Source organism: Strongylocentrotus purpuratus, unplaced genomic scaffold, assembly GCF_000002235.5.
Source record: "Strongylocentrotus purpuratus isolate Spur 01 unplaced genomic scaffold, Spur_5.0 spur5_scaffold_13, whole genome shotgun sequence".
NCBI classification, from domain to species: Eukaryota; Metazoa; Echinodermata; class Echinoidea; order Camarodonta; family Strongylocentrotidae; genus Strongylocentrotus; species Strongylocentrotus purpuratus.
In genome coordinates, this window is record NW_022145598.1 from 31,579,350 (window position 1) to 31,598,748 (window position 19,399).

Consider the following 19,399-nt stretch of genomic DNA (forward strand, 5'->3'; position numbering starts at 1 on the left):
CGACCCATTTTTAAAATATGATATTGGATTAATATTGTAAGTCCAATTATGTTGAAGAAAGATTGTCGATTGCGTCAGCAGCTTCCATATTTTCTGAACCATAAATATTGAATTTGAGTGTGACATCTGCTTTGCGCAAGGAATAAATGTATTAACCTCATTAGTTTAGCAACGTAAACTATAGATATGGGCCAAGTATAATGTAAAATGCGTAGTCAACATGAGTTCGTCAATATGCGCAAACAAAACTACACGAAATTAATACATGTTGGACTTATTGGCATATCCGGTATATTTTTAAGTAAACTGAACTACATCTATGCATACTGACCAAATGTATATAGAAACAAGAACTGCTAAATTAAGATCTGTGTACAAACCCGGTATTTAATTAAACTAAATATAGTACATCTGTTTCTAGTCGAAAATTTAGGAAATTATAAGAATATTAAAAAAACTCGGCCAGGCTAATTCAATAAAGTAAGTTGACTCAGGCTACCGAGATCACGAAATCATCCACTTTCTGGTCAAAACTATTATCCTTTATAGTTTGTATGAGAATCTTGCCATACGGAGAATACTGAAATCTGAAAAGAAATTTTAATGAAATTCCTGTTGACAAATATGAACGAAATTTCGTACAACCAAAATGTTACCAACATAATGTGGTATGTTCCTTTATCCTTCTCTTCCTCCCATCTGGTAATACACCCTGCTATCCATCAAGGTTGAATTTTGAAATTTGTATCACCAAATCACCAACATGTACGTCCATTTAATCTACTCTATATATTATTTGGTAATTGGAGCTAACAAACTGCAACATACTAATCGAGGTTACCCCACGAGTAAATAAACTAGATAAATAGTTTATTGCTCCAAAATGACGGAATGGAAAATTAAATATATTATGAAGCCAGACTGATATTGAAACTGAGAAGTAAAAGTAAATATACGTAAAACTATATTAAACAAAGTAGTGAAGAACAAAAAATCGCTAGAATAATTTTGGCGTGGGGATGTTGACAAATGTGGTTGTGTATGTATATGATCGGATATGCCCAAACAAATATTTACCACGTTCCCATTATGTTTGCCGAACAGACATCTGTATAGCGGGGTAGTGGGGTAGATTATCCCTTGTATTATTACAATGGTATATTCATTCATGTAAAATATGAATTGCACTGCCATTGCCCCCCCCCCCCCAAAAAAAAAAAAAAGAAAAATGTGTCTGAAGTCATATATTGATGAAAGAATACAAAATTTGGGTTTTCTGGGTACAACAAAAAAAATCAAAATTATGTATTCTTTTATCAATATTTTGCCTCCAAACCCGTTTTTTTTGGGGGGGGGGGGATCTTTGCAGGATAGTGTGTGTTAAATTACATCCTCTTTCACATTATGATATAATTTAAGTAAAATGTTGCCATCAAATGTCTGGGGCTCCCAACACTTTAAAGGGGCACCAAGCAAGGTGCTCAATGCGCTCCCAATATTAGCCCGACTCTCTCTCTCTCTCTCTCTACGCTATCGACATCTGTGCTCACAAACCCAGAATTATTTTCTACCAATACTCATGTAACATCTGGCAAATGTTAGATTTTAATGTGTTGCCAATTTAGTGCCGCGCCAGAACTCGAACCCACTACCTAGGGCGGTCGGGCGACTTCCAAAGTGGGAGAGGGGTACCAACAAAGGGGACACTTTTTTAACAGAAAGGGGCACCAATACAAAGGGTAGTCGCAAAGCGATAGAGTACACAATTTTCAGACAGCATTACCTCTATATTCTAATTGATACATCATGTACATTATCAAAGATTATCCTCAATATTTGTTATTTATATTTTCATGGTTGTAGATACTGCTTCTGCATCATATTTTGCAGTTGTTTGTCCAGTGGTCTGGAAGTTAATTTATTAAAGATCTGTGAGGTCAGACCGGTTTTTAGCACAATTTCTTTAAGAAATATCAAAGAACACCTTTACGATTACGTAATTTTGATAAACTATTAATGCGAGAGCCTTATTAAACGAGCTTTAGGGAAATTCGAAATAAATTAGTCTTTCAGTTGCTTTAATCAGGGGCACATGCGAGGGGGGCTATGGTAATTTTGTTTTGTTTCGAGAAGCAGAAGAGCCGCATTTTGAACGGTCAGATCTATCTTTAAATTGGGTTTTTAAAGGAGAAGTTCACCGTGATATTAAATTAGTTTCAATAAAAGCAAAACAATTAAAGAAACAGTCCAGTGAAAGTTTGATAAAATCGGACAACAAAATTAATAAGGAAGTTATGAATCTCTCAAAATCATAAAAATCGTGGAATCTTAAGACAAATTGGCCATGCGGTCAGAAATTGTGATGTCATCCTTTCACAATTCACCACTGATCTGAATGACAGCCGACCCGAAATATCCATTTCTCTTAATATTAAAGGAATAGTATAGACCTATTTTGTATGGGGTGCTTGCAAGAAAGATTGTTATCCGTGATAATTATAATCGAGATAGACATGAAGAAAATATATATTATTATTTTAAACATAATGGAATTCAATGACATTTCTTGCATTCAACAAAAGATAAAAATGTGAGGGGTGACATCACATTTAGAGACTGCGTTCCCAATTTGACTCACATATTTCAAGTATTTCATGAAAAGTTATGGATTTTAAAAATCCATAACTTTCTTTTTTATTGTATTTTTCTCCTCAATTCTTCACTGATCTGTTTTCTCATTTTTCTCCTTGTATTAAAACAAATATATTATCAGGGTGGACTTCCCCTTTAAGCTCAGTCTCTTTAATACATATTGAATAAGACCTTTAAGGTTACATAATTTAGATCAACTAAATGCGAGCGAATTTGGGGAAAATTTGAAGAAGACAAAAAATTCCTCCCAGTCGCTTTATCATGGACATATGTGAGGGAAGCTATAATAAATATGTTGTTTCGGGTCGAGAAGAAGGGTGGCAAAAATATTTTATCATGGCAAAAATACCTCTCTTTTTTTTTTCGTTTTTTTTTTTACATGATTGACATTTAGCCCGCGAAAGGGGGGTTCGAAAATGTTGGCAGTCCTCAGATAGGGGGTGCTTTCAATAAGAGGGAACAAGCATACGCGTACCCTAAATAACACTGAGTGGGGGGGGGGGCGGGATGCATTGTGACTGTGGTTTTAAAATTCCCTCACTGTCTATAAAAAATTGTTTACTATTATTATTATTCTTTCTTTTTTTTTTTAAAGGGAAATTGATTATTTTGCCGTAGTGTATAGTTCAAAATGGCATGGGTAAATGACAGTAAATATATATAGGCCTACGGTTGGAGAATACATCATTTTAGCAGTCAATTAGAAAATCGCATTTACAGACGTTTCAGTGTCAAAATGACACACTTCTTGTAAAGAGTAGGGGTATTTGGTAGAAATGAGTACGATTTATATTTCTCAAAGGGCTACTTTTCGTTCTTAGCAAATTAGGCGCATGCATGCCATTGTACGTACCCCCACTTGTCCCCAGTTCCACTGATCTAAGATCTATGATTTGTTCTGTTCGTGCATGTATAAGCCTAATGCAGTACTGCCGTTTTTTAAATTAAACCAATAATAATATTTTTGTAATCAACATTCAGTCTGATATTTTCTTCCCCCCCCCCCCACATTTCTCAATCACCTTGAACATCTCTACCCAAAACTTTGTTGTTGTTGTTGTTGTTGTTGTTTTAGCAAAAGTTTTCTCAGCTTAGCCTGATGTCCAGCCAACTATTTCTTAATCCCTCCCCAAATACAAACACAAACAAACAAACAAACGAACAAACAAAAACGGAAGCCTCCATTATCCATCATGAAGAGGATATCAACTTTTGGATTTACTTTCTTTATCTTACTTTTTTCTTCGTTGTAGCTCTGATTTGATGTCAACATACAAAACTTCAAGAAAGTAGAAAGAAAGGAATAACGGCTTGGAAGTCAGACTAACTATAAACACGTTTTGTTGACGATCGCACGTTCAAGAGATTCGTAAGTTAGAGAGAGCTACCAAAAATATGTGAGCCCTATTTCACGTATCTTCCAAAATTTTGTGACTGCTTCTATAAAAATACATGAAAATATATTGAGATTTCTAAATGGTATAGACTAGTATTGATCTTCTGCAGCACAACTTACTTGTTCAAATACGTTGATACAGTCCCATTCGTACAAATCTGTGCGTGTTAACTGTTACCGGTAGGATTGAATTGGAGATCGAGAAAAAGGCCGAGTGATGTGTACTATGTGTGCGTGTGAACAGGAGAAAGAGAGAAAGAGAGAGTGACGTGGGGGATAATTCCAACAAAGCTGCTGCTGATTTTATTCTGCTGCGTGACTTAACTGTGTCTTGCTTCTCTGTTACTTGTGAGAATAATCTAGTTTCATCTAGTCTGGGCCTCGACCTAGTCCTAGGCCTAGTCAAATTTGCCCCAAAAAACATTGACGGTCAGTTTATAGTCCATAAAGTCTGTTTTCAGCTGTTGGAAATTTGCAGGGTTTTTACATACCGGTCCTATTTGCTACATGATTTATGGATCAAGTTTTCTATGACCAGATTATTTCATATCCAATTTAAAATGAGATTCAACGCTCGCGGCAAACCAAGAATGGATGCATTGCTTTATGACTTTACGATTCGCTTGAATGGAGAACACCCGGGTATAGAGTGGCAAATTGAGATTAATGTCTTGCCAAAGGACATGACATTAGTGCCGCGGCAGGACTGTAACAGTGAACCTTGTGATTCACAGTCTGACGACGTATCCATTAGACCACGACATCTCTACAGATTATGATGTACAATAAAATATGATATACATAATACTCTTGTGTAGGTAGGTTTTGGTGATCTACAGTTACCCCTCATTTTATCTTCTTCTTCTTCAAGATAATCTGCCTCCTTCACTGCTGAAGATTCTTGCAGATGTGTGAAAGTGCATGTGTGTGGCGACATAGGGATGTCCAGGTGTGCAGGTGAAAGGTGTATAGTGGCAGTAAACATTTTGCCGGAATTTACTTCCTCCCCCCCCCCCCCTGTCTTTAGTTGTCGCTGGAAGGCTTCTACTGATGGAGCCAGGACAACCTCAAGAGGGAGAGTGTTCCACTGTCGAACAGTTATACATCTCAGATTTGTTTTGATTTTTTATTATTATTTGTTATCATCCAATCTCAGAATCTAGGAGTCAAGTGGATAGATGGCTTACTCATACTGTGCTGCTGAAATTGAGATGATCATCCAGGTGGCTAGAGACAAGAAGAACTGGAGAGAGGGAGAAAAACCTCTCGGTGTGAGAGAGGTCCAAAGCAAAATGAAGGTTTGTCTTTAATAATAATAATAATAATATGTGTTGTTTACCCAGGGTAGCCTCATCAGTATTCATACTGTTCTCCCTGAGGGCCCTGCAATCGTATTATTACCCCGGTCATTTGATTCAGGCTTACCCGCACACAATGTATGCACATTTTCCACTCCCTGGGGAGCAGTTCAGCCAGGCGTCATTTTTACAAGCGCACAATTGCTAATCTAAGCACATTTAGCTTTCGCATCCTACCGGGTACCCATTTAACACCTGGGTGGAGAGTAGCAAATGTAGATCAATGTCTTGATGGCTGAGTTTGTAATATTTTCTTCATGATTCACTACGTGCTCAATAAGAAAATAATTTGTGTGGGAGTAAAAGTGACTATTTACATCTAATGCATGACTTATTCTTTGAAGAAACAGATTTTGTGAAATAAAAGAATTTAAAAAAACTACTCGTATCATTGTCCTAAAGGGGCAAAAACAGCTTTGAAAGTTAGATATCATGAATATTTTGAAGATGAACAATTAGACATCACCAACATTTTAAAGGGTTTTAAAGACTATTCTGATGAATTTCGTCACTGTATTTAATTAATTGAAAGGGGAGGGTGGGAGCGGGGAGCTATTATTTTTGTTTTGTTAATTTGACAGTCCTATCATTCAAAACCCAAGACCTATACTTTGTTTGACTTCCATTTTCTTCGTCTTGTGTATTCAGTGTATCTCACCACAGACTGAAGAACCACCAGGACTCCCTCTTGTAGATGTTGTGGGGAAAGGACAAGAAGAAGAGGTCGTCAACCAGTCTGCAGAGGAGATAGATGAGGTTGTGAAACAGTCTGGAGAGGAGAGAGATGGGATCGTGAACCAGTCTGGAGAGGAGAGAGATGAGGTTGTCAACCAGTCTGGAGAGGAGAGAGATGAGATCGTGAACCAGTCTGAAGAGGAGACAGATGAGGTCCTGAAACAGTCTGCAGAGGAGAGAGATGGGATCGTCCACCAGTCTGAAGAGGAGAGAGATGGGATTGTCAACCAGTCTGCAGAGGAGAGAGATAAGGTCATCACTGAGCATGATAATGATGAGACTGAGATGCCAGAAGAAAAAACTGCAGGAGAAGGCCACTATGATCCTGAGCCATTTGTCAGTATTGAAGTCCGCTGTTCCAGAGCTTTTGCAGAGTAAGTTGTGAGCACAGTGGAAAAGTAGATTTTCCTTAATACTTTCAGGTTTTCTATGGAGTGGGGAATGTGTAGTACCAATCAAGCTTATAACATATAAAGTAAAGTGTTGCAGGTTTGTGTCTAACATCAAGGAAATTGAGTGGCACAGCAAAGTGGTGTGGAACAGGCAAGGGTAAACTTGTTGCTCACTTGCTTTTTTCATTCCCAATAGCTTTGTGCAGGAGCCATCCTGCATGATGTTCATGATTGGACTGTATCTGATCTTGTAATAACACCGATCCACCAGTTCAGGTTGGATACTAGAAATCTAGATTATAATGTAACTATAAGCCTCATTAGCATGGCTCTGTCTCTGTACATAACATGCTTTCTTAACAATTCACCCTCATCCTTCTTTTGCTTCTCTAAGGCCTTGATGAGATATGAAGTGGTAAACTGCCTTTTTTTTTATTTTGTTGTATGCTTCATATCTCTGTATCTTATAACACAGAGTTCAGTGAACCTTTGTTGCGCTCACTTGCCTTTCATTTATACACTGTATATGAAAAACAGCTGTGATTTACTGTGGTATATATCTGGACAAGCCATAAGAATGTTCTGTGGGATACGACTACTACTACATGATATGTTTTGTTTCTATTGCTACAGCGACGGTGAACTGTACCGATGGGGTCTGTATGGAAAGCCTGAAGAGCAGCGTGATGATGACACCTTTGAACAGGAACAGGAAAACGATGTCCTCATCGATGAAGGAAAAAAGGATAAATCACACCAATGTGGGACCAGCGAATCAGCCATTGCAGAGGGAACCGTCAAGAAGGCGAATGGCTCCGATAATGGGTGTGATGTGAAGGAGATCAGGCCGTACCACTCATCGTTTTTGAACTTTACCGGAGAGTATGAAGGTCAAGAAGAGGTCATGAAGGACATGGGACTCCCTCTTAGCTTTGCCCGTTCACCAAGAGACTGTGAGGAGGAGGTAAATATTGGTTGTATGACACTCGCTGGAGCAATAACTCTCCATGGTCAATTTCTAAAACTAACCAAATTCGTCCCTATTTTCACGAAGTGATGGTAGTGAGGAAAATCGTCACGCAAATTGTGTGCGATTTTCCTCATTACCGTCACTTAGTGAAAATAGGGACGAATTCCAGCTTCTTCTGTATAGGATGCTTTGCTAAGGCACTTTAAAGCAGTCATGGTTTTGTAAGGCAAGACTTTACTTGGTGGCTTTTTACAGGGACCATATTCAATATTAAATAGAAGAGGATACTGCTTAGCTTAGAGAGGAAAGTAATAATTTTTTGCTCTTTTTGCACTCTTACAGATATTGTGTTATATTTCTCTTCTATTTTGACAGGACGAGGGCACGTACAAGGTCAGAACAAAGTCAAACAAAGGAAAGAAAAGTAAGAGAAAGGCGAAGAACAGCAGGAACAGGCAGAGATCTCAAGATAACCAGAAGGACACGTACTCCAATGTCCAAAATGCAGACGAGAATGAAACCAAGCACAACTCACATATCGGCCACGGTAGAAATTCTGAGAAGGATGCAGATGAGGGTATGCCAAGTGGCTTGGAAGGATGCAAGAAGGAACTTGGAGTCAGTGGAGACTTTGATGGGTCTGAGGATGTCTCTTCTTGGGAGGAGTACTGGGAGAAGTTTGGGCATGGCCTCATCTGGCAAGGCTGGCTTGAACTGCATCCAGAGTTTGGTGAAGATGAATCTTCCAGTTATACCCAGGAGGGGTGTTTGCATACAGAGGGTGGAAGGGATCCAAGTGGTATGCTAATAAAAACATCAGGGAAAAAAGAAGATAGTGAGCTAAAGGACAATGGTGGCCTAGACATGAATGTCAGATGTAATCAGGAGCATGTGGCTGACCTTGATGTAGATATGCTTCTTGAATCCTGCCAGGACAAAGATATCCTCACAGAATCAGCTCACCTCTCAGAGAAAATGGAACAGCCTTGTCATGGCTGTGAGGGCACTGACCATAACAGCGGGGGAGGTCAGCTCACTAATATTGGTGAGGCTGACAGTGAAGTAAATGTTGTGCAACAATCGCGTACTTTTGATGATGTGACAGTTCCTAGTACAAAATCTTTAGAACCTGGAACTGATGTAATTATTGATTCTCTTGGGGACCAACCAGGCAAGCAGCATGAAAGTACAGCTGAAGGAGATACTGGCAATGCAGTCCATATCCCCCTCTCTTCAGTGAAACCAATCCTTCAAAATGGAAACATTGAAAATCATGCTGGTGATGTGGTCAAGGAAAAAGATTTAAGTGGTGGTAAAATGGATGATAAGTCACAGGATGCTGCTCTGACTGCACCTGAATCCAAATGGACTCCAGGATTGATAGAAGAATGGGACAAGCATTCCGATGACACATACTGGTACTACCACCACTGGTTCCACTCTTGGCAGGATGTGCTTCAAGGAGAGGAGGGACCAATTGCAGTAGGTGAAGAGATTCCTCAAGAAAATCTGATAGAAGCTAATGGTGTGGTGAAGGGTGAAGAGGATGAATGTGTTGTCAGTTCCTGTGACCAAAAAGGGAAAGCTTCAACACTCTTGGAAGAACAGATACAAGGAGAATGTAAACTGGTAGATGATGTAGAGAAAGCTGTGAGGTTTGAACCAACGGATGAGGAGGCTTCAACACTCCTGCAAGAACAGATACCTGACAGGAGTACATTAGGAGACTCTAAACTGGTTGATGATGTAGGGACAGCTGCGAGGGTTGAACCAAAGGAGAAGGGTGCTTCAACACTCCTGCAAGAACAGATACCTGACAGGAGTACATCAGGAGACTCTAAACTGGTTGATGATGTAGGGACGGCTGTTGAGGTTGAACCAAAGGAGGAGGATGCTTCAACACTCCTGCAAGAACAGATACCTGACATGAGTACATTAGGAGACTCTAAACTGGTTGATGATGTAGAGAAGGCTTTGGAGGTTGAACCAGTGCCAGATCAGCATGACGATGAGCCTGGTCACAACCTAGAGGAAGAGATTATTAAGATGGTCTTCCCAGATGAAGAGGAGAGTGACATGATGAAACAAATGGGACTTCCATCAGGATTTGGCAGTGATGTACCTCAAGGCAGAGAGGTATGCAAGAGATTCCTATAATGGGTATTTGCAGGGGTAATAGAGGGAGGGGTAACCATGTATTTTTGAGATGTTGTCAAATTTAAAAGGAAAACCGAAGTCAGAATAATGTTGTTTTCTGGTCCTAACTATACTGACGTTTTTTTTACAAGGACCCTTCTCTACTTTTAAAGTCTCTAATGGGTTGCTTTCATAAAATTAAATTTTAATTTTCATAATCTAATTTCCCTTGTCTCTTTGACATCATCTTAAAATGCAGTATATAAAATGCCACTTTCTCTCCAGCAAATGGTAATTACTCAATACTGATTATATATAATAATAATAATAATAGTGGGTTCTTGTATAGCGCTCATGTCAGTCAGATTTGACCCTCCTGTTCTCAGTTGAACAAACAATTGCTTTTTAAGAGCAACAGCCGTCCTGTTTCCAGTAATTTTCCTGACCATTTTCTGAGCACCTTGAGCAGACTTTTCAAATTCAGACACTTTGAATAACTGACGGAATAGGAGGAAGGATAAGCAATATCAGTTCCCAATTTTCATTCATAGGTAACCACACCCTGAAAATGTTGGAACCTTGTCTAATTGCCAAATCTTCTTTCTTCTTCTTCATAGATGAAAGGTGGAGGGAAGAAAAGGAAGCAAAACTCAAAGCAGACCAGGACTAATTCCAGCGGAAGCAGCAATGGTAACCCCCTTTCCACCATCCATTTATCTGTTACTTTGAATAATCTTCAAGGATTATGATAATTTGGGGGAAACTTTGTTCAGAGAAGCGATGATAGAATTGATTATTTTTTTAATTGAAAAACTTTTGTCCACAATTCGATAATTATGTTATGTTTGTAAATTGAATGGGACTTGACACTTGATTTTCCTTATTTTTTTCTGGATTAGGCTGATAACAATATTTTCATTGCCCCCCCCCCCCCTGTTGCATGTGTATTTTTTGTCTGTTCTTCTTTCTTTAAACAGTATTTGATCGTACAACTGTATTTGATATTACAAAGCAAACTCTTTACAAATATTTGTACATGTACTTACATGTACATGTATATGTAGGAACAGAATGGCGATATTAGTTTTTTATTTGTGATGCATTCTTTTTGTTTACAAGCATATTGATAGAAACAATAAAGCTTAGATTGTATTACAAAACATTTCACTAAAAGATGTAATTCTTATTGTTCAATCCATGTACATTGAAGGTACTTCCACAGCTATCATGGCAAACAGAGATCTAGGATCTACTGGCAGTTGCCATGGTAATGATGATGAAGAGGAAGAGCCTCCAGAAGACTCACCATACAAGACAAAGAGGAGGTAGGACTAGTCTGTGCCTCAGCTTTGAAAGAATTTGTTGTTCCTAGATGTTGTTTATTTCATTTGCAATATTTGAAGCTCTTGCCTTTATTACTATCTACTATTTGAAAAAATTGAATGTGCCATTGTCCTAATCTAAAGAAAATATAAAGCAATGATTGTAAGGGTGCAAAAAATTGTGAGTTCCAAGAAATTTACTGATAATTTATGAAAAATAGACAATCGTGTATTTTGGGGATTGTAGGAATTTATTCCTTTAAAGAAGCACACACAATGGGAAATTGTCAAATGTAAATATGTCAATGTCTAATTGGCAATGATTTTAAACGTTTTTGACATATTTAATTTGTAAATTCATGTTTATGTTATATATATATATATATATAAATAAAGGTAAAATGCTTCATCTACATGTACATTTTAAATTTAAAAGTTGTGCTTTTTGCTACCCAAATCAAACTACATCTGATAAAGAATGTATGTATTTCTAGTACATAAAGTTGTCAGTGTAGATCCTAAACAGCATCCAGCTTGTGTATGGGATCTATAGATGTTTGTGATGTTAAAGATATAGACCGGTAGTGGTAAGATTGCGGTTCAAGGGTTTTGGGTCTTTGGCAAAATGTCCATTTAATATTGTTTAAATATTGCCTTCAGAGGTTTAGATGGCAATACTTCAACCTAAATTCACAAAAAAGCTGAAATATATGCCCAAATGTTCAATGTTGAAGTGCATTTGCGATATATCTACCCAGGCTGGATCGATATGATAATTTACCTAATACATCAATCAGTAGGTGGTTTCCCGGCAAAATGTGTATCATCACGTATTAGTCAAAACATATTCTTTCACATGATTGGTAATAAGAGCTCCCATTTCATTTTTTGAGAGGGGGGCGTTTCCAAAACTGGTCTATACCTTTAATGGGAATCTCTGTACTTCTTTTTTTTTCAGTCATGAGTTGGATGCTGAGGAGCTTGGGTCAGCATACACCAAAGTCTTTCAGAAACTAGGTCTCAGTTGTGCCCCTGCATCTCGGAGGTAAAGCACCCCTTCTCACATTGCAGTTAAAGATGTGCAGTATTGACAAAGATTAAAACTCTCACCGAAGCCACAGCATTTGCACTTGATGTTAAAGGCCCACTGAATTATAGCTACTAGCGCCCTCTATATAGCAAACAATGCCTAATCGGTGCCTGTTGGTCCCCCATGATTCCTTTTTCTCATGTTAATTGACAGCTTATTTGATAACATAACCACCTGTCAGTGACCTTGCAGGGAGGTCTAATCCCCCTGGCCAAACTAGTACAGACAGGCTTTAAACTTGAAAATTGATCACTGTAACACCATAAATGTTCATGAAATTTTTGAGGGGTCCAGAGATGCAAATGCTTCTTGCCACAGAATTGATCTATACATGACAACTTGTAAAAGTTTCAGTATGGTAAATGACCGTTATTAACTTTTCAATTCAATTTCAGTCATGATAGTTTATGTGCTGAACAAATTCAATAGCAATGTATGATACTTGTAGCTCAGAAATATGGCATTTTCAGTCAGAATTTTTATTATAATGCCATTATATATGTGTGCCCTTATTCCATTTGTATTAAACTTAAGTGGGTTTTTTTTTTTTTTTGTTGCTATATTATGTTGCTTTTCCAGGTTCTTGGATCAGAAGCCATTCCAGAAGGCAAAGGTCCACTACTTCAACAAACGGCTGAAGAAAAGTCACGACCCCGACCTGAACTTGAGGAAGAAGCCGCTCCACATCAGATTCAGCGATGAAGAACACGAGGCTGAAGACGGAGGCGATGAAGTTGCCGGGACAACTTCCCAGGAAGGATCAAGAGATGGTGGAAAAAGAGGAGAAAAGCAGAGTCGTGTGATGTCCTTTAAAGTTGGCAAGAGCAATGTTCTTGGAAAGGTGAGGGGTTTCCTGAAGAGAGAGGAAGACTTGAATGACATTGGGGTCAGTTGTCATGGTTTCGATGAGGATGATGATGACACAGATAGTAATCTTGATGAAAACGTTGAGGCCCCAACAGAGGATAAGACTGATGATAATAAATTACTCCATGAACATGTAGAAGAATTCCCAGGAGAGGAGGCTTCTTTAGAACATGGTGATGATGGTTGCCATAGTAACAAACAAGCAGATCAGACAATGGATGATGAAGTGCAGAGTAAGGATATCTGCATAGATGAAAAGGGAGATGCCTTGCCAATTGACTTGCCAAAACAAGCAGCATCGGAACAGAACACAATGCCCAGTGCATCTGGAACTATACAGACCGTAGCTAAACTAGAAGACATAAAGAAAGAGGAAAATAGGGTCAATGCGGAGGAGGTCGTAAGGGAGAAAGGAGAAGTCAAAGATGATGATCAGAAGTCGAAACCAAAAGCAAAGCAGCGCAGACAGCGGAAGTATACTTCCAAGCATGACATAGCTGGAGGCAGTAAGCATTTGAACAAGTACTGGGCTCAGCGATACAGATTGTTCTCAAGATTTGACGAAGGCATCAAGTTAGATGAAGGTAGGTGTATGTCTAAATTTTCTCTCCCTTCCTCCTTTTTGCCCTCTCCTCATCCCCCTTTTCTGTTTTCCTTTCCCTAGTCTACTTCTAACACCTTTGTTGCCATCGTAAGTAAATATGCCTGCTTGTCCTGCTGGCTGACATTTGGCTAATGTAACCTTACAAGCTGTATACACAATCCAAAAACAGCTTGTTATACATTATCGTATTAACTTGCCAAAACTAATCAGTAATGTGTCTTCTACTTGTATTATTATTATGTCTTTATTGTTACTAAAACATGAGATTAATTTTCAGATACAAATCAAGATACTGATAGATAACAATGGTAGAACAAAAAATCAAGGAAACTGTAGAATATGATACTGTACATTAATATATGAATTACAATCTGCCCCAATCAAATTATTATACATTATCAAATGAATTAATGTAAATTAATGTAAATTCATGAGTTCAATATTTCATAATGATTGTATTTAAAAGCTGAAGTAATTAAGATTGGGACATGTATTTCTATAAGTTGAGCAGTTTATACTGAAACTGATAATAATAATGGATACAAAAACTACAAAAAACAGATCACAAACATAACATAGATTCAGAATCGAGTTGTTTGGTACCGTATATACTCTCTTTTATTTTCCTCATCCTCATCATTTTTGGGGTCTCATTTTTGTGTTTTTATAATCTCTTTAGAGGGCTGGTATTCGGTGACCCCGGAGAGGATAGCCGAACATCAAGCAGAGAGATGTAGATGTGACTTGATTGTTGATGCTTTCTGTGGGTCAGGGGTAATGCGATCCAGTTTGCCTTTACGTGTGAGAGAGGTAAGTATCTGAGTCATTGGCAAATACAGTAGTAGACTTTGTCTGATAACTGTCTTGCACAAGGCTAATCTGCCACGAGGTCCTATAGCTGTACATCAAGCAGGAAGATGTAGATTTGATCTGATCTTGTGTCGTTTTCTGTGGGGCAGGGAGCAATACTATCCAGTTTGCTTTACTTGTGAAAGGTTTAAGATAAACAACATTGCATCTCTGTGGCCAAAATCCTTTTTTTTTTACAGCAACTTCTGGGAGGTGAGGGGGAATGCCATCTAGTTTACCTACATGTGTATTGTGTTCATGTGAAGGTGGTCACCCCATCGGTTACTGTTACTGTTGTCAAAAGAAGTGTTGTATTAATGATGAGTGATGGATTGACTATGTGAACAAAAGAAGTGATGCAAGTTGAAAGCATCAACATTGTTGTATTTCAATAGATCAGTGCCCAATTACAGTCACTGTACAATTCTTATTTGCATTGGTGATAGATTTTTCCTTAAATATTGCCAACTCCCCCAGCAAACAAGCATTTATAAGATGTTTTAGACATTGAGAATCGTTCTTATTTTTCTTTTCTTTGAGGGGAACAAAACGCCATTACACAACAGAATTAATAAATCCAGGATCGTCTATTTCTCACAATCCAGTGGTAGCAGTTGACATCGACCCCGCCAAGATCGAATTAGCCCGACACAACGCTACAGTGTACGGGGTTGAGGATCGTATCGAGTTCATCGTTGGTGACTTCTTCAAGGTAGCAGACGACTTGAAAGCAGACGTGGTGTTCTTGAGCCCTCCGTGGGGCGGACCCAAGTACCTCAATGCTGAGGTCTTCGATCTCTTCTCCATGATGGACATTGATACATATCCTTTGATTAAAGATTCTGAAACAAAATCCTGGATTTAGCTCATGCTGCCATCATAATTATGAACCTTTAGGTCAGTTAGGAACCCCATGACTTTTACAAGCTGTCAGATTATCAAGATATTTATGATTGGAATCAAAATTTAAACATTCATTTTCCTAACAGTTTTTATAACACTACAGTCTATTGGGAAAAATTAGTATGGTAAAACTGGTCACTTCAAGATTTTTACTTTTTTGAGGCACTTCAGGATCATTTTGAAGCGCAATATTTTTAGGGCTTCAATGTTCGACCATATCACAGAAACTGATAACACGTATAGGGCCATGCATCTCAGATTTAACACTGTTAAATGATACTTTTAAAAACAAAGTGGCTAAACTTTTGCTACAACCATTGAGATCGCAGACCCTTGAGACTGACAGCATGAAATTGTAAGGCTCTATTGATAATTGCCCATCTAAAAAGTCAACTGGTCTACTGGGATATCCCATTAAAGTCTTCTCTTTTAAATAAATGGTTTTCAGTTTGGGCGAGGTCTTTGTATTTTTAAAGACCATCTTAGAACCATCAGGAGTACAAATATAGTATTGCTCACAATGTTTTACGCACAAAAATGAAAGCCAAACGCTGATAACTTGCTGACTGAGATACTGTATACACAATGTTTATGCAATCGTCCTTCCTTTGCTTATTCATATTTCGTGAAATTCAAGTGGTTGATATATAGCTGTGATTTTGAAAAACAATTATTTTCAAAGTATTAATATTTATCCATTTTCAACCGTTTGAATTGTTGACCTTAACTCCTTTTTACTGCAGCCATGTTTGAGAAAGCTAGATGCATCTCAGAAAACATTGGTTTCTTTGCTCCAAGAAATGCTAATGTAGAACAGGTAAGCAAAAAAAAATCTTAAAATGTGATCTATTCCAGTCACTTCACAAGTTCAAAGTTTATTGATGAGTCCTTGTTCAATGTAAGTTTACCTCCATATGAGTCCATAGAGTAGGTATCCTAAAATTATCTATTTCCTATATTTCATGAATTTACATCAATGCTTAAAGGTATAGACCAGTTCTGGTCATGCGATTGAATTTTGAAAGAAACATTGTGGAATTGATCAGAAAAGGTTGATCATCTAGCATATAAGTGTGTACTGCAATTAGGTTCTGGAATCATCAAAATGATAAGAAATTTGGCCTAGTCTTGGTAAAGTTACAAGCACTGTACACAGAAAGATGTATTTGGGACTACGCGATATCTATCCAGGCCAGATAGATATGATAATTTACCAAATATATCAATTTGTAGGAGGTTTCCCTGCAAAATTTGTATCATCACGTATTAGTCAAGCCATATTCATTCACATGATTGGTAATAAGAGCTTCCATTTTTTGAGAGGGGGGCGCTTCCAAAACTGGTCTATACCTTTCAGAACCTTACCCGATCTATTACATAAATAAACGATTGATAGCTATCTCCATCATTGATGTACATTGTAAAATTGGTGTTAGCTATGATACATACATGTGTTTATATCAACCTGAGAACCTAGTGTAAGGACAGGGACACAGATTAATGCTCAGTTCTACAAGAACAACATCGTGATGTGGCTTACGGTACATCTGCCTGGAGTTCTGTTTTCTGTTTGTATTTAAAGGTATAGACCTTTTCTGGTCAAGCGATTGCATTGTGAAAGAAACGTTGTGGAATCGATCAGAAAAGGTTGATCCTCTGGCATATAAGTATTGGTGTGTACTGCAAGGTTCTGGAATCATCAAAATGATAAGAAATTTGGCCCAGTCTTGGTAAATTACAAGCACTGTACACAGAAATATGTATATGGGACTATGCGATATCTGTCCAGTCCGGATAGATATAATAATTTACCAAATATATCAATTAGTAGGCGGTTTCCCTGCAAAATTTGTATCATCACGTATTAGTCAAAACAGATTCTTTCTCATGATTGGTAATAACAGCTTCCATTTTATTTTTTGAGAGGGGGGCATTTCCAAAACTGGTCTACGCCTTTAAGCCAACAATACCAGACTGTGACTTCTCATCTCTTTGTCTCCCTCTATAGTTGGCCTCTCTCGCTGGCCCAGGAGGGCGTATGGAGATCGAGCAGAACTTCTTGAACAAGAAAATCAAAACCATTACAGCATATTATGGGGAGCTTGTAGACTGATCATGAAGCTGCCGTATGTGTTTTCAACAGGTTGCTAGATGTCTACAGGAGAGAAAGTTTGATTCTGTATAAATGATCTCATTAAGTTGATAAGTCATTTACAATAGCTTAAACTTGGGTTACAAAGCTTTTATGTACCAAACTCAATACTTTAATTTTTAATAAGACATTCTGAGATAACCTGAGAGAATCAGGCAGACATGGAAAATAATAAGAAAATAGAAGTAAATCTGTATTTAATGATCGCTATTAAAGAGACATAGATGTATTAGGCTCTATATAAATCCAGAAAAAACATTTTTTAAAGTAATGACCCTGAGTATATATATGTACCAATTTTCTTCCTGTCTTGCCATAGAAGTCAGCCATCAGTTCCTGGCATCGTATGGAAAGAAACTTGATCCCCTATCAAGATGTTGATTGATTTGTCCAAACTGTTGTGCATGTCGTGTTGTGGACACATTTATGGTTTGATGCTTATGTAATAGGAGCTGTCCGTGACTCTATTATGAATCTGATGTTTCAGTGTGAACTGCCATAAATCATTTGTTTCTTGCCATATATTTCCATACATTTCTTGCTTATTTTAATAACCACTTGTAGAGCTTCATCACATGTTAAGGTACGGTACACATGTATGAGCCACATTTGCAGACAACTGCCTGATTCTCTCAGCCAGTATACTGAAGTGTTGGGCAGTAAAACCTTTAATTCCATGTTATAAGCTGATTTCTTCATAGGACATTACCGTAGCTCATGTATAGCTATTCTTCTTTTTTCTTCACATCAATTGACCTCTCCTCCAAGCTACTCAAACTTGAAGCTGTCCACTGACCCCAGGGGCTGTTTCACAAAGATCCTAAGTTGAACTTAACAATTATGGAAAGCCTTCAACACCTATGAACATTTTTGTAAAAGTTATTTTAAAATGTTGATTCAAATCATTAATATTTTCTATTAGTGTAGGAGATTTCATGTTCTTGATGTGGATTTTATAAAGAATCTAAAATACTTGAATTTTCACTTTTTAATATATTAAGTTCGACTTAGGATTTTTGTGAAACATCCCCCAGATTATTATCCAATCAGATAGCTGCTTCCTTGTTTATGTTGGTCAGCTGATACTAACATACATGTTCATGTAATAGCATTTCAGGGTGTGCTGGCTTGCTTCATGTGCATGTATTTGAAAATCAAGTTTCGCATTTATGAGATAAACTCCATAACATTCATGCTATGCACCATCATGTTAAGCATCTATGCAACATTTTTTTTATCCAGATTGTATTTTTTTAAGTCATTCCAGAATTTTATAACTTTTTAGCATTTTTATAAGGCATTTTTATCCAATAACTCTACATTACCAGTACAATTAGTATTTTTTTATACAAAGACACATAACAACCTGTAAAATGGTTTGTTTTACAATTATATTCCATTACATTGTACTTTGTACATATATAGTTTTAGTGTGATATACATGGTCTGTTTTTATTTGTTAGTATGAGGGGGAAGGGGGGGGGGTACTCTAAAAAAAGTTGATCATAATTACACCTATAAAGATTGCTAAAAGATGATATTACACAGAGATAGGTAGAAATCCTGCTCACTGCTCAATATGACTGGCTCAATTTTTTTATATTACGTTAGTTTTTATACCATTTCTTACAGGTCTCTTTCTATTTTCTTATCTTTTATTTTTTTTAATTTGTGCGGTTGTATTTTTTAATCTATTTGTTCCTTTATTTGTTATCCCTTATGCAACTTTTTGTAATTTTATTATTTCCTCCGATATACTAACTCTGTACGTGAAGATTATTGCACCCATAAATTGTTTATCTAAACAAGAAAGAGCAGCTCTCCAGTATAATATCATGCAAAATAAAAATTACTTTAAAATTATTTTTGAGGTAAGATTTGTCTACTTTCTTTGATGATGATGCATGAAAGATGCAGAATTGTAGTGGGAGAGTGATCCAGCACATGGCGTTAATGGGTGATGGTTGTTGTGC

The 19,399-nt window shown here is 37.5% G+C and overlaps 1 protein-coding gene across 1 annotated transcript; it reads left to right on the top strand.

Moving 5' to 3' along the window:
* Positions 1-3,985: 3,985 nt before the first annotated feature.
* On the top strand, positions 3,986-18,271 carry LOC586264. Its single transcript, XM_030983367.1, is given in 14 exon segments — positions 3,986-4,049; positions 5,205-5,346; positions 6,055-6,515; positions 7,167-7,497; positions 7,879-9,639; positions 10,257-10,329; positions 10,850-10,964; positions 11,920-12,006; positions 12,631-13,502; positions 14,202-14,288; positions 14,291-14,332; positions 14,977-15,193; positions 16,013-16,091; positions 17,283-18,271. Coding segments are annotated over 13 exon segments (4,350 nt in total). The 5' UTR covers positions 3,986-4,049; positions 5,205-5,226; the 3' UTR covers positions 17,388-18,271.
* The last annotated feature ends 1,128 nt before the right edge of the window (positions 18,272-19,399 follow it).